Source organism: Phytophthora parasitica (assembly GCF_000247585.1).
Source record: "Phytophthora parasitica INRA-310 unplaced genomic scaffold supercont2.68, whole genome shotgun sequence".
In the NCBI taxonomy this organism is placed as follows: domain Eukaryota; phylum Oomycota; class Peronosporomycetes; order Peronosporales; family Peronosporaceae; genus Phytophthora; species Phytophthora nicotianae.
The window spans coordinates 54,207-67,694 of record NW_008649054.1 but is presented as its reverse complement, the minus strand read 5'-3'; the positions used below and the strand labels follow the sequence as shown (position 1 = coordinate 67,694).

General features: G+C 52.7%; 4 protein-coding genes across 12 annotated transcripts; all 4 read left to right on the top strand.

Moving 5' to 3' along the window:
- Positions 1 to 786: 786 nt before the first annotated feature.
- On the top strand, positions 787 to 3,417 carry PPTG_17398 (glutamate-tRNA ligase; the record flags this gene model as incomplete). The annotated part of the gene is made up of 1 exon (XM_008915127.1): positions 787 to 3,417. The coding sequence occupies one exon, from the start codon at positions 787 to 789 to the stop codon at positions 3,415 to 3,417; it is 2,631 nt and encodes an 876-aa protein (XP_008913375.1).
- A 507-nt stretch (positions 3,418 to 3,924) lies between these two features.
- PPTG_17397 (hypothetical protein) lies at positions 3,925 to 5,349 on the top strand (the record flags this gene model as incomplete). Its single annotated transcript, XM_008915126.1, has 2 exons — positions 3,925 to 3,947; positions 4,014 to 5,349. The coding sequence occupies 2 exons, from the start codon at positions 3,925 to 3,927 to the stop codon at positions 5,347 to 5,349; spliced, it is 1,359 nt and encodes a 452-aa protein (XP_008913374.1).
- A 458-nt stretch (positions 5,350 to 5,807) lies between these two features.
- Positions 5,808 to 10,128, top strand: PPTG_17396 (hypothetical protein). Of its 9 annotated transcripts, XM_008915117.1 has the most exons (6): positions 6,386 to 6,503; positions 6,715 to 6,739; positions 6,872 to 6,879; positions 6,951 to 8,910; positions 8,991 to 9,236; positions 9,316 to 10,128. In XM_008915117.1, exons 1-6 carry the CDS (start codon positions 6,418 to 6,420, stop codon positions 9,766 to 9,768), a joined length of 2,778 nt encoding a protein of 925 aa, XP_008913365.1. In that variant the 5' UTR covers positions 6,386 to 6,417; the 3' UTR covers positions 9,769 to 10,128. The 9 variants fall into 9 exon arrangements, with proteins under 9 accessions (XP_008913369.1, XP_008913368.1, XP_008913373.1 ...); XM_008915121.1 differs by having other exon boundaries at positions 5,808 to 6,503; positions 6,715 to 6,879; XM_008915118.1 differs by having other exon boundaries at positions 8,991 to 10,128.
- A 634-nt stretch (positions 10,129 to 10,762) lies between these two features.
- On the top strand, positions 10,763 to 12,534 carry PPTG_17395 (hypothetical protein). The gene has a single exon (XM_008915116.1). The coding sequence runs from the start codon at positions 10,945 to 10,947 to the stop codon at positions 12,274 to 12,276; it is 1,332 nt and encodes a 443-aa protein (XP_008913364.1). The 5' UTR covers positions 10,763 to 10,944; the 3' UTR covers positions 12,277 to 12,534.
- The last annotated feature ends 954 nt before the right edge of the window (positions 12,535 to 13,488 follow it).

Sequence of the window (13,488 nt, the reverse complement as noted above, 5' to 3'; positions counted from 1 at the left end):
AAAAAGCATCTCATGTGGATTGATACCCTTCAGTTGTAAAAGGAAACACATTTGAAGTCAATTATTCATATTCTGGGGTGATTAACTATGGGAACAGTCATACACACCCAAAGGAATCTAGTAAGGTGATTGTGGCCTTGAGAGGGAATAATATCTTGGGTTTGTAGACTAGTTTATTGCTGTTGAGGGAGTATTCCAAGCCTAGGGATTACTAGCGAGGGAATCGTTCGTACTTAGGGTTTATAGTGGGTAAATACTTCAATGTTTTTAGCCCACTACTGTACTGGGCTTTCGGGTGAAATCAAAAAAACGGTATATCGGATTCGTAGAAAACTTGTGTGGAATTCGTGTGGTGCTCTTTGCTCGGATTACTTGGAAAACCGGTACGCTCCCAGATACCGCGTTTTTTCACTCCACAAAGAAGCTTCTTCCCCTGTCATGCTTACTCAATTCAAGATAAGGAAGAACAGGGGGAGAAGGGAGGAAAACAGGAGATTCTACTTTTTTCGTATGAGACATGAAAGTTTTACTGTATATTTCACCCATACAAACCTAAAAGGGACGCGGGTTACAGAGCAAAATACGAATATTGCGGTGATAAACACACTTTTCCATGTGCCGTCCGCACGATTTACTGCCCTGTGACATGAAAACAGTGTGTCGAACACCAGTGAAGGTGGACCACCTGAGTGAGTGTGGGATACATGAACAACGGATCAAGATCGCTTTCCATTCGTGGTTCTGCCGTGTCAAGCGCAATAGGAGCAACACATATCATCACAAACCATGGCGACGGAGGCCGAGCTGACCGCGCAGATCGCAGCTGCCGGCGAGAAAGTGCGCGACCTTAAGGCAGCCAAAGACGCCACTAAGGCCGACGAGATCAAGGAGGCTGTGGCGCAGCTGCTGGCGTTCAAGGCGCAATTCAAGGAGGTGACGGGCAAGGACTTCGGCCCGCCGCCCAAGCCCAAGAAAGAGAAGAAACCGCAGCCGGAGCAGCAGAAGCCCAAGGACCCTGCAAAGAAGTCCAAGAAGGAGCTCAACAAGGAGCGCAAGAAAGCCCACAAGCACGCGCTCAAGGCCGGCGTGGCGGACGAGTCCCCGGCGGCTGCCGCCGCCCACGCAGCTCCTGCTGCTGTTGCAGCGCCAGCTGCAGCTACTGACGGTAAGAAGGCTCTGAAGAAGGCCGCACACGCCGGCATTGAGCTGCCCACGCCTTCGGCCGAGGATGACGGTGTCATCGTTTTCTCCAGCGCCGGTCAGCTGCCGCGCGCCAGTTACGTCGTCGCGCAGCTCGTCAAGTACGCGCCTGGCTTCCGCAACTTCGGCCGCGACGCCGCCGCCTCGGCTGTGATTCCCACGCTGACACTGGCCGACGGCCGCATCGTGTCGGGCGACTTTGCCATCGCGCGCTTCCTGGCTCGCACTAAGCCCGAGCTTGGTCTGTACGGCGTGGCTGCTAAGGACGCCGCTGCCAATGAGGCTGCTTTGCCGCCCTCGCAGATCGATGCATGGCTGGACTTCGCTCTGACGCGTCTCGGCCCCAACCTGGAGGACGACGGCGGTCTGCAGATCCTGAACCGTGTACTCAAGACGCAGACGTTCATCGTGGGCCACGCTCTGTCGCTCGCGGATATCTGCGTGTGGTCGCTGGTCGCTCCGCTGCAGAAGAAACTGGACTTGTCGCCATTCCCGAACGTGACGCGCTGGTTGGCGTATCTGGAGGCGCAGCAGACACTGTTCGCTAAGGTTGACGGCTCTCTGAAGGCCCTGAAGCCCATCAAGGCACCTGCTCCTACTGGAGCTGCCAAGAAGAAAGACACAGGCAGCTGTCCCCCTCTGAAGGACGCAGTGGATGGTCAGGTAGTGACCCGATTCCCTCCTGAACCCTCTGGATACCTGCACATTGGCCACATCAAGGCCTGTATGCTCAACAACTACTACGCGCGTCACTACCACGGCAAGCTGATCCTCCGTTTCGACGATACGAACCCCAGCAAGGAGAAGGACGAGTTCGAGCAGAGTATTATCGCCGACTTGAAGCGTGTGGAAGTCTTCCCGGACGTCGTGACTTATACGTCCGACTACTTTGACAAGATCGCGGACTTTGCTCGTCAGATGATCCGTGAGGGCAACGCGTACATGGACAACACGTCACAGGAGCGTATGCGCGAGGAGCGTATGGAAGGAATCAACTCCAAGTGTCGCGATCAAACGCCGGAAGAGAACTTGGCGCTGTTCGAGAAGATGCTGAAGAACGCACCGGAGGCTCAGGGCTACTGTATGCGCGGTAAGATCGACATGCAGGCCAAGAACAAGACGATGCGTGACCCCGTCTTCTTCCGTCTGAACCCGACGCCCCACCACCGCACGGGCACCAAGTACCAGGCGTATCCGACGTACGATCTGGCCTGTCCCATTGTTGACTCGCTCGAAGGCGTGACCCACGCACTGCGTACGACGGAGTACAACGACCGTGACTTCCAGTACCAGTGGGTATTGGACACGCTACGTCTGCGTAAGGTTATTATCCAGGGCTTCGCACGTATGAACTTTGTGTACTCGGTGCTGTCGAAGCGTAAACTGCAGTGGTTCGTGGACAATGGACACGTGGAGAGCTGGAGAGACCCGCGGTTCCCCACGGTTCAAGGTGTGCTGCGTCGCGGTGTGCAGGTGGAGGCGCTGCGTGAGTTTATCTTGAGTCAGGGAGCTTCGCGTCGTATCACGGACATGGAATGGGACAAGTTCTGGACTCTCAACAAGCGCGTGTTGGACCCGACTGCTCCTCGTTACTTCGCGGTCGCCAAGGAGTCGTCGGTGCCGCTTACGTTGACGAATGTTTCGGGTGAAGTGATTGGAATTCCAGTGGCTCGCCACCCGAAGGATCCGTCCATGGGCAACAAGATGGTGCGCTTCTGCAACAAGCTGCTGCTTGAGCGTGACGACGTCAACAACTTCGTGGAGGGCGAGGAAGTGACGCTCATGCGTCATGGCAACATCATCGTCAAGAAGCTGAACAAGGCTGCGGACGGCACCATCACGAGTGTCGAGGCCGTGAACCACCCGGAGGGAGACTTCAAGAAGACCAAGCTCAAGGTCACGTGGCTGGCGGATGTGCCTGACCTCGTGCCACTGACGCTGGTGGAGTTCGACCATCTGCTTAACAAGCCCAAGCTCGAGGAAGGCGACGACTTCCAGGACTTCCTCACGGAGACCACGCGGGCTGAGATGCACGCTGTGGGTGACCACGAGCTGCGCAACATGAAGGAGGGACAGGTCGTGCAGCTTGAGCGTCGCGGCTACTTCCGTGTGGACGTTCCATACATCTCGGACGACAAGCCCGTCGTCATGTTCATGGTGCCTGACGGCAAGGTCAAAGCCATGTCCACGCTGTCCACCAAGCTTGCCCACCGGTAAGCGCGTAAATCACCAGAGTTAGACGAGGGATCGTCTTAGAGGAAGGTAGCATTGATAAGAAGCAATGCAGTGCATTTAGTCCACAATTACAAAATCGCTTTTGCAGTGAGTTACGTCGTTGGCGTTTTCTGCTGTCGAGCGACGATCTGCTGGGTGTCTGAGACCGGCTACGTGTTGCTGCGGCTGCAATGCTGCCATCGTACATGCACGAGTTCTTCCAAGCAGCGATGACCACGGTGGAGCTATGCGTCACTTCAAACTGCCTTGCATGTCATGCGAGATTTGTACAGCTGCCACCGACTTCCTATGTTTCGAACACCAATCGGTGGCAATAGCTACATTTACGCAAATCTATGCACCGAGCTTCTCTTATCCGGAGTGAGCCCGTTACGTAGGTCAAGTAGGCGCGTGCCTTCGAGGCCCCAGACGCAGTCCGAGACATTCCGTTCGAGTCGCAGCACGCGTCGCCACCTCAATCGTTCATCTCACACACAGAGAATCTCCCTCATGAGCGCACACCTGCTGCTTCGGTACGAAGATGTTTTTACTAAATTCGGATGTGCGACTAGCTCAAACTAACGTTCTATGGGTATTAGTTCCTGGTCAAGTCGACGGCGAGCGTTAACGCCACTGTACGCCGCTCAAGGAGGCGCCAGCGATGTCCAACGTCGCGTAATGCAGTCGCTGGCAAGGCGAGAGCTGCATTCAGTGCGTCGTCCCGTTGCAAGGTCCACTTCCTCACTGTTACCGGAGCTCCAGCTGTACAATATGACGCAGCGATGGCACGGACACGGCCACAGCCATGGAATGCTTGAGGAGGAAGAAGAAGAAACTGCAGAGGAGCGGGCACAGAGGCTGAAACTCTCGGCGGAGGACGTGAAGGCTGCGGATCGTATCACGTGGATCGGTGTATGGCTGAATGTGGTGCTCAGTGGACTGAAAGGAGTCGCTGGAGTGGCGTTCCACTCGTCTGGATTATTAGCTGACGCTGCGCACTCGATGAGTGACCTTGTGAGCGATTTTGTGACGCTTGTAGCGCTTAAATACTGCGCCAGACCGGCCGACGCATCGCAGCCGTACGGGTATGGCAAGTATGAGACGATGGGGGCATTGTCGGTCTCACTATTGCTGGTTGGAGGATCGCTGGGCATCATGGTTCACTCGTTGGACACACTACTAGTGCTGATGGAGCCAGCGACTGTTGTTTCGACTTTAGACCCCAAGGAAGTGGTGGAGTTGGTGGAACACTTGGATCCTCAAGCCCTCGAAGCCGTGGAAACGCTAGCCAAGTCGACCCAAACGCACGGACATGGTATGGTCATGCATCCCGCTGCTTTGGGCATCGCTGCGTTGTCTGTAGCCGCCAAAGAAGCCCTATATCGCACTACAATGAATATTGGACGTCGTGTACACTCCAGTGTACTAATTGCGAATGCCTGGCATCATCGCAGTGACGCTGTCACGAGTGTGGTGGCCTTGGGAGGCATCGGTTTGAGTCTCGCGGGTTTCCCGTTATTCGACCCGCTTGCGGGTATTGCGGTGGGTGGAATCATCTTGAAAATGGGTGCAGAGATCGGCTGGGATGCGGTCAAGGAGCTGTGTGACGCCAAATTGCCCGATACGACCATTATGAACCTGCAGAAAGCAGTGGACGGCGTGATTGGAAATAGTAACGGTGCAGTACAAGTTCGTCAGCTGCGCAGTCGTAAGGTTGGCAGGCATATCCACGTGGATCTCACTTTGGTGGTTGACGATGCATCTGGCGTACATCGTGCTGTCGAGTGGAAGCAGAAGGTGAAAGGCGCCATTAAGAATCAGGTACCGCGCGTAAAAGATATCGTCGTGGAAATCGCCACGCCTGAACAGTTGGCTGCAACTGCCGCAGCCGAAGCGAAGGAAGCCCACGATCACGCTTCGAATAGCTACCTGTAAACAACTATACTACGACGCCTCCATTTTGTTAGACAGCAAAATAAAAAAAAAGATCTATGCTGGAAAACTTCAATCATTTGTTTTTTCCAACCGAATAAACGTTTCACGAATGTAAAAGTATCAAGGGAAAGCTTGTGCAGTGGCAAAAGTGGCAGCTCATGAATCCATAATGGAAACTTCGATGTACTTAAGTACTGTACAAGTGGACCGTTTCCGTGGCATGTTTCGTAAAAAAAAAAAATGCGAATTTGCCGGTCATTTGGTGACAGTGTTTCGTTCGCAAGCTGACGGTGACAGTTCCAAGTGTAACATTTTAAGCGCATGTTGACCACGGGCAGTGGTTAATCACGTCCAGCTCAACGCCGAGCAGTTAAATTGAGTGCTGTTTTGTTACAAGAAGAAAAACCTGTAATATTATGTAAGAAGGATATACAGTATCCCTCCATTATTGGTTACGGAGAGCGTGTGAGTTTTACAGTAAACAGACTCGTTTTTTTGCACTCCGACTATCCATTTGCAGTCGGACGCACGGCGGCACGCAAGTTGCAGTCGCCTGCCTGCGCTGGCGACTCGCCGTGGATAGCTTCGACTAGTGCAGCCGACGTTTATTATTCCGGTTGGATCGAGGACGTTGAGCGGCTCAGCTTGAGCCGAGTTGAAGTCGTTGGTGTGGGACTCGGGCGATCTTAAAATTTACTAGCACAACCGGCGGCCGACAGTCGGACCCATAGGCGAGCAATCCTAGGCTCCGATACTACCGCGGTAGCCGCCGAGTCCGACCTCATCCGCATTGCTTACAAACCAGAGTTATGGCCTAATGCTGGGTATGAAAATGTTGGCATAAATATTTGCAGTCCTGGTGAAAGATTTATCAACAAGTTCGCGATCGCCGGTGGTGGTTGTCCCACGGCTTTCCCGTATAATAATACAAACTTCGAGAGAAAGTGAGACTTTCGCAACTGAAACGCGTCTCCCGAACACGGCCCGTCTCCCTCGCTCTCTATCGGGTCAGCCACTCAAGTCGCCATTGCTCAAATTGCAAACAAGCGGTGAGAGTACTGTACCAACATGACGAACTCGCTGCCTGCGTGCACGGGCGTCTTTATGCGCGCGCACTGCCCGCACCCTCGGCTTTTCGAGGAGGAATATAAGCGGTGAGTAGCCACAGCACACGACCGTCAGCTGGGGTCGCGAAATACTTAGAGGGCCGTCGTCAGCGCCACCAGCTGATCTTCCCAGGCTGCACGCGCACCACGTGCGCGTGCGCCCAAACTGGCGGCTAGTGCTTGGTCTGTTGCTTGAGTTCCTTTCGATGTCTGACTGGCTTATTCCCTCTATTCTGTTGTAACGTTATTCCACTCGCAGGAGCAACCGAAACCGAGGCACAAAGGTGTGTACAACGCGCGATTGCGGAACAGCTTTAGTCTAGTGTTTTCTTCGATTCAACTAGTGTGGTTCTGGAATTCTCATCGGTTCTTGCTATTATTTGCATTAAAAAATGCCTCCAACCTAAAAACAACAGATCTTGCGGTGCGTTTTGAATAATGATAAGCAACTCACGGTGTATGGACGTAACAATGCATTCGTTTGTTGTTTTCTAGGTGCTTTCCACATTGCTGTCCACATCATGTAGACAGGAGCTACTGCGGGTCGTCGCTCGAAATCGTGTTGCGTTTCGATAACGAGACGGATGACCCGGCGGACGATGGAAGTTTCATACCATTTGACATCACGAACGTCGTCGTTTTCGCTCGTTTCGAGGTGGACGGCAAACCTCCCAGTGACACGAAAACGTTGCGGTACTTGCGTAGCGTCTGTCAGAGTGAGGTAAACCCAGAGGGTTCGTGGATCGAGGGTGTGCGGCAAACAGCAGCAGACAGACAGCAATATTCGCAACAACTGCCTCCAATGCGATCAGCGAACTCTCAAGAAAATGCACAACCCGAATCAACAACATTCGTACTAAACGGCCAGGCGTATGCCAAGTGGTACTACCACTGGGGCAGCGGGGCCAACAAGGTGCAGCGCGCGACGAAGCACGTGCTTAAAGCTTACGTTTTCTACCAGACACGGGCTCAAACCCAGCAAGGATCCGTTCACCAGGATCAGGCTAGAGACGGAACGCTCGCGTTAATGTGCGTGGTAACATCTCCACCATTTACGGTGGTCTCATATCGTCGCGCACCGCTGGATGTATCCACTGGTCTAGTAGGGTCTCGCTCTGATGCTACAGCATCAACGGTGCCGCATTACGCGACGGATACCTATCACCCCGTTGATCCACGATTGCGAAGTCTTGTGCAGCACCAAATCTCGAGAGCTTTCCAAGAGTACAACCAGCAACAACAACGGGGCTCACGTAGTGGATCTTCGGATGAGCCATTGCGTTTATTGGATGACCAGGATGAGAATCGAGCCCGCAGCGATGTTCGTGGTCCGTTTGGTCGCTATCGGCAATTGCAGGAGCGTGAGGGTCTTCGATTCCGACTACTAACTCCAGATGATGCAGCACTCTCGGCATCATCATTGCACAGTCAGATTCAAACCAGAGGACCGCGACTCGTTTTTGACAGTATTACAAAATGCAGTAATGACCACCCGCACTGGCGCGACGCGATACAGGATGACGACGATGCATTCATAAACAATGACAACGAAGATGATACTCGTGATGAAGCAGTTCCAAAAACACTACCTCCTAGCTGGATCACGCAAGCTGCGTCAGCCTCTGAGGTCAAAGCCTCTGGGCCAGTACATGTAGGAATGCCACCGTCAACAACCTACCCAGGCAGCCATGCGGAAAAGGCTGGGAGTGTCGCTCTTCGACGATTCAAGCAGCAACAGCAACAACTCGAAACCCACCAGCGCGAATTGCAGCAGCTTACAGATCTGGCTATTGTGCACTACTTTGCATCCCGCGTCATGACTAACGATGCCGCAAGTCTAGCTAATCTGGAGATCGTATTTACGATAACGATTTCACAACACTGGCAGTACGCCTCTAACGGGGCAACGCATCTTGCAAGGTTGCTGTTGTCCATTGCAAAGAGCGGGAGAACTCAAGCCTCTTCTGTGGCTCGGAGCAATCCCGAGCGCGATCAGTTGATGCTTGCGATGGCAGAAGTATGCGTTTGGGCCTTCTCACCTGAGAACATCGAGTTAGTGCAAAGTTTGTTGGCTGCGTGTCACCCGTTGCTGCTTGAGAACGTCAACTCCCGCGGATCTGTAGTTGATGGAGCGGAACTCCGTGAGGCGTACTTGGATAGTGCTGGGCGTTGTTGGAGTGCTTTGGACCGATTCCTGCAGACGCCGAGGGCGACTCAGACAACGATCCGTAGCGTGCGTAGATTGAGCGATGCTGTTTTGGGCGTCGTCTACAGCGATCCAGAGCTGGAAGGACTACGCTCTGGATTGAGAAGCATGCTTCAACGACCCACGATAGTTCTCGAAGATAGCAAGGAGAATGTTCCTGCAGGTTCGGACGCTAATGACTCAGTTATCCCACGTTGCAATCTCGCAGGGTGGCAAAGCTTCGTGGCTCAAGTGCGAGAAGTCTATCTGGTGCGTTCTTTGAACAGCTTGTCGAAGTGCTGGTATTCATACAACTGTGTGTGTTGTGTGTACATGTATTGAAACATTAGAGAAACCAGTATTCGGGGAGTGGGCCCATGGAGGTGGCGAGCCAGTGGACAGCAGACTGGTTGCTACTGCCAGATAGCCTATCGGTCTCCCCTTACGTGGCACATTCGAGAAGCGATGACAATTTCATGCAAACAGGGGGGTTGTCAGACCAGGATGTACCTTCAATGTGGACATCGTGCCTAGCGCTATCGCAACTACTGCATCTGAAGCTTGCCGTCGCTGGAGATCCGGTGCATACTCTTTACGTGCGTATAGCACTAAGCTCAACGCACTTTAAAGTCCATTTGTTTGCCTAACCTAAAATTTATGCTGCGTCTTACGTAGATGCAAGCGGAGCCATCCGTGCTGTCTCGACATAACGCGTGGCTACGACTTATTTGCGATGGCCGGGTTCGAGTGGCTCCAGTTACTCCCAACGGCTTAACAAGCTTGCTGGGCGGCGCTTCTTGTGGCTTTGGGGGTGACTATGTAGCGTATCGTCTAGAGCAGCAAGAACCATCGAATTATTCAATTTGCTTGGAGTTTTACTGGTGGCCAGTTGGGAAAACCCCATCTGATCGAGTTATCGCATTCCGAAGCACCATGACATTGAAGACGACAACCAACGGCGCGTTCCTGGAAGTGCGTTTGAATCTGGAGCGAGGCATCGTGGACCACCAGACTGTCGTGGCGGCGGAGTTTCCTGAGCTGGAGCTTTGGTCACCAACTGAACGAGTTCAGGCCGTCGATATCTGGGAGCCCTGGCTCTCGATCGAGGGTGTTTACGCGAGGAAATGAGGAAGTTGAAGTGCAAAGCGCGACTACCAAAAGTGTTTTTATTTGTTGCTCACGGCTTCGCTATTGTCCAAGATATTGCCCACCGTGTTAACTGGAGCAAAGCTGGATCCATCACCGGTGGATGTCATAGCGTACGTATACATGTAGAAGTCGCGCTTCACGAATCAATGTGAAATCTCGAGAATAAAAAAAAACAAGTAGGGAGCGTACATATATGTCTGAACCTTTGGAGAAGAACTTGCGAACGAAGTATTGTCCTGGAGGAATGTTAGAAATAGCGCCTGTATTATGTGCTTGATTCAATTTGAATCGCTCAAATTGTAACAGAAAACGATTTTAGTGCACGGAACACTTCACTAAAACAAAAACACTGCACCATGTTCTACGATTTCGGTGTTCACTGTTAACGACGAGTTTACCCGCATCGGAACTATCGCCACAACAAGTGTTTCGTGGTTTCACAAGGACTGATCTGCAACAGGCTTCGATCGTATTCGATCGCGTTCTACGATATGCTTTTACGAATTCGATGCCATTCCGAGGCGCCCAACCTTTCAAGAGAGAGCACGAGAAAAAATTTCGTGAAGAAAAGTTTTCTATCAGGAGTCAGCACACGAGTCCAGACCAATTGTAGAATCTTTTTGAAAGGGTCTTGTAGTTTGCAGTTGACGTTGTAATTCACTTTCATGTGTTGTCAAGGATGTGAAGAGTATTGATTCGAGGCTGTACTTCCCTAACTTCTTACCGCTGTCTCTGCGTTGCGCAACGCACAGCTAGAAATCCTTGCGCTCCCTTGGAACCTGTAAGAACCAACTCCTCGACGCCACCAATTCAAAATCAAAAAGTAAACGATGTTTGCAAACCTCCCAAATTAGCTAAGCTGAAATAAACAGGGTATTTCCACTCAGAGTATGTCATCCAACTTCGACGTGTCTTTTGCACATCGCACATGTTATTCCGGGCCGTAGATTTCAACCTTATCAGCGAAATTTAACACTAACTTACAAACTCCACGTCAGAGGCCACTAAAAGACGACACCATTTTATTTCTACGACCCGCAATATCTGCTCCTTTACGATCTCATCAGCGCCGCTACCGTTCATCCAGCGGCCCCGACCGTCGTGTGGCCGCCTGCTTTCCTCGTCTCCATCGCTCTATTATAATTGTCTAGCCCTATGAGTGTTCCGTCCGGTGCGGCAGCTCCGGTGCCGTTCCAGTCCACGCCAGTGCAGCTACAGTCTCCCGTAGTCCCGCAGCTTGTATCGCCCAGCAACCCGGAGACCCTCGAACAGCTCTTGCAGAACTTTGTGCGCGTCTATGAGGAGCGGTTACTCGTGGACATTGCTGCCAATCTGTACCGTGAATTCTCACGCGGCGGTGGCATCCAGCACGAAGATATCGGCAAACTTCTGTCCCACTTTCCTCCCAAGGTCGTCGAAGGTGTATTCGCTCGCTATGACCAGGCAGGCCGCGGAGTCGTCGATGCGCGCGCCTTCCTAGCGCTCGTGCGGTACCTGAACTTTGGCAATGGCTTCTGTGACTCATGTTTCGCCCCCATTGGAGAGCACGAGCGCGGCTTCATGTGCTTGGAGTGCAGGGCTGGAGGATACATTCTCTGTGCCAGATGCTACCCGAGAGGAGTGAGTGGCGAGGTACACCCGCCCAATCACCGCTTCGTACCGGCCCAGGAAATGCTGGAGATGCTGGCGCCCCCGCCTGAAGACAGAGATCAACTGCCCAATGGCGTGGGCGTATTCCTACGCACTCACATCGCCACACTGTTCGCGCAGATGGACACGGATCGAGATGGTCGCATCACACAGGACGAGTTCCGTGCCTTCCAGAGAGCACAGGGCTGTGCAGACAGCTATATTGACTTCTTACTAAGTTTCAGAGGAAGTTTGGACGGCACGATCTCCAAGAAGGAGCTATTGTATCTCGTCACTGGTCAAAAGATGACAAGACAGTGCGACGAATGCTCTGCGCTCAAGTTTGTCGGCCAGGACCAGATCCTCTCGTGTCTTGAATGCATCTGCGATTACGACTGCTGTGTGGATTGCTGGCAGAGTGGCCGATGCCAGCACGAGCACGCCAAGTTTCGCATGTCTGAGCCATTCCAGTTGCGCTTTGCCGGACTGTGCTATCGCCACTCGCACGGCGAATTGTGGCTCCTCTCCGTGGGCAGCTACGAGCTCTGGGCACCCTATGAGCCTTTTCTCGGTGAAAAGCTACGAGTTTACGCAAGACTGGGTCCTCCTCAGGCATACGGCCACTATATGCTGCCCAAGTTCACACAACCACCGTCGGCAGCTTTCTTCGAGCGACACTACGGCGCTGCGACGACGACCAACAATGCAACCAGCAACAACGAACAATGCAACAATGGCGACATGTTTAACTCCAGCCTTGACATTTTCAATGAACAGATCCCGGACTTTACCCAAGACACAACGCAGCCGTTCGACTGGGCCGGTGCCACAGGTGAAGTGCTTTCGTGGTTTTACTAGATGCGAGACGTGAACAGTTTGGACCAAAAAAGTTCCCATTCCTGACAGCTTCGCCACGGACGTGGACGTATTATCAAGACGAAACTCGCCAGTCCAGAAGATATGCATACATTTATCAGTCCCCTTCAGTAATAAATACATGGATCTAGTTACGGTGTGGTGAGCTTGTATCGACATCGACCAGCTGGAGATCTGCAGTATTATACTGCGTAGTAATTGAAGTTGCCTTCATTCCGGTGAGACGGCGCTAAACTCGTCTTCAACATGCTCTGTTACGTTCCTCTAATCGAATGCCGAGACATCGGCAAGGCAACATTGAATTGCAGCTCGACGAAGAAGCGGGGATTGACTTTGTCAGCGTCGAGACTGTTGGTGGTTTTACCAGCTGCACAACTAGCCGCTGCAGCAAGAAGTTCGTCCTTCCGAGGACTCCGACGGGCGACGGCATGTATCCTGTGACAGCCAAAGCAACGCCCAGCAGCTGGTGGTTGGATACACGCCGCCGAAATGGCTCCAGCTTCTCTTCCAAGTCCCTTGCTCGAACAACAGTGAGCTTAGCTTAGAATTTACGTTAGGTGGCTCCGAAAACTGTAAACATGGCACTACTCTTGCTCGGCAACGGCAACTGCATCGTTGATCGTTATCCTGGACGGTGTTAGGGACTTCAACGGCTCTAGGCAAAACCTCGCTCAGGCTCCGGTCCCCCTCAGACTCCGTTCGATGTATCGCTTCTAGCCTTCTCTGCCTTCGATGTATCCTTCGAGGATTCATTGGAGTGCGCCCGTCGCCGGTGATAACTTGTCACTGCAGTGAATTGCATCGGTTGCATCGAGATCAGATTTCCAAAGATTCTGCGCGGATTCTTTCACGAAAACCACCATATCCACTGCATGGTGTGGACGCAATCGCAATGGCTTTAGCGCGTTGATGGCTTGGTGGGTGGCTTGCAAGCTGCACCGTCGGCTACAGTCCGTGGTGCCTGCATCATGAGATGCATGCGATTCGCATCATGGAGTGGATATTCCAGGCAAAACGTGAAATGATTGTCCCCCGTCAGCCACATCTGAGGGGATTTGTTACAGTAGCACGATTACGCGGCCGTTGGCCTCCTGAACAGTTTGGACTCTTCCAAGCCGCCATTCGCCGCTGTTATTCCAGGCTGGGATGCGTGGTGTTTCGCACGGCAACAGCGCTAACAGCTCCAGCGATCGT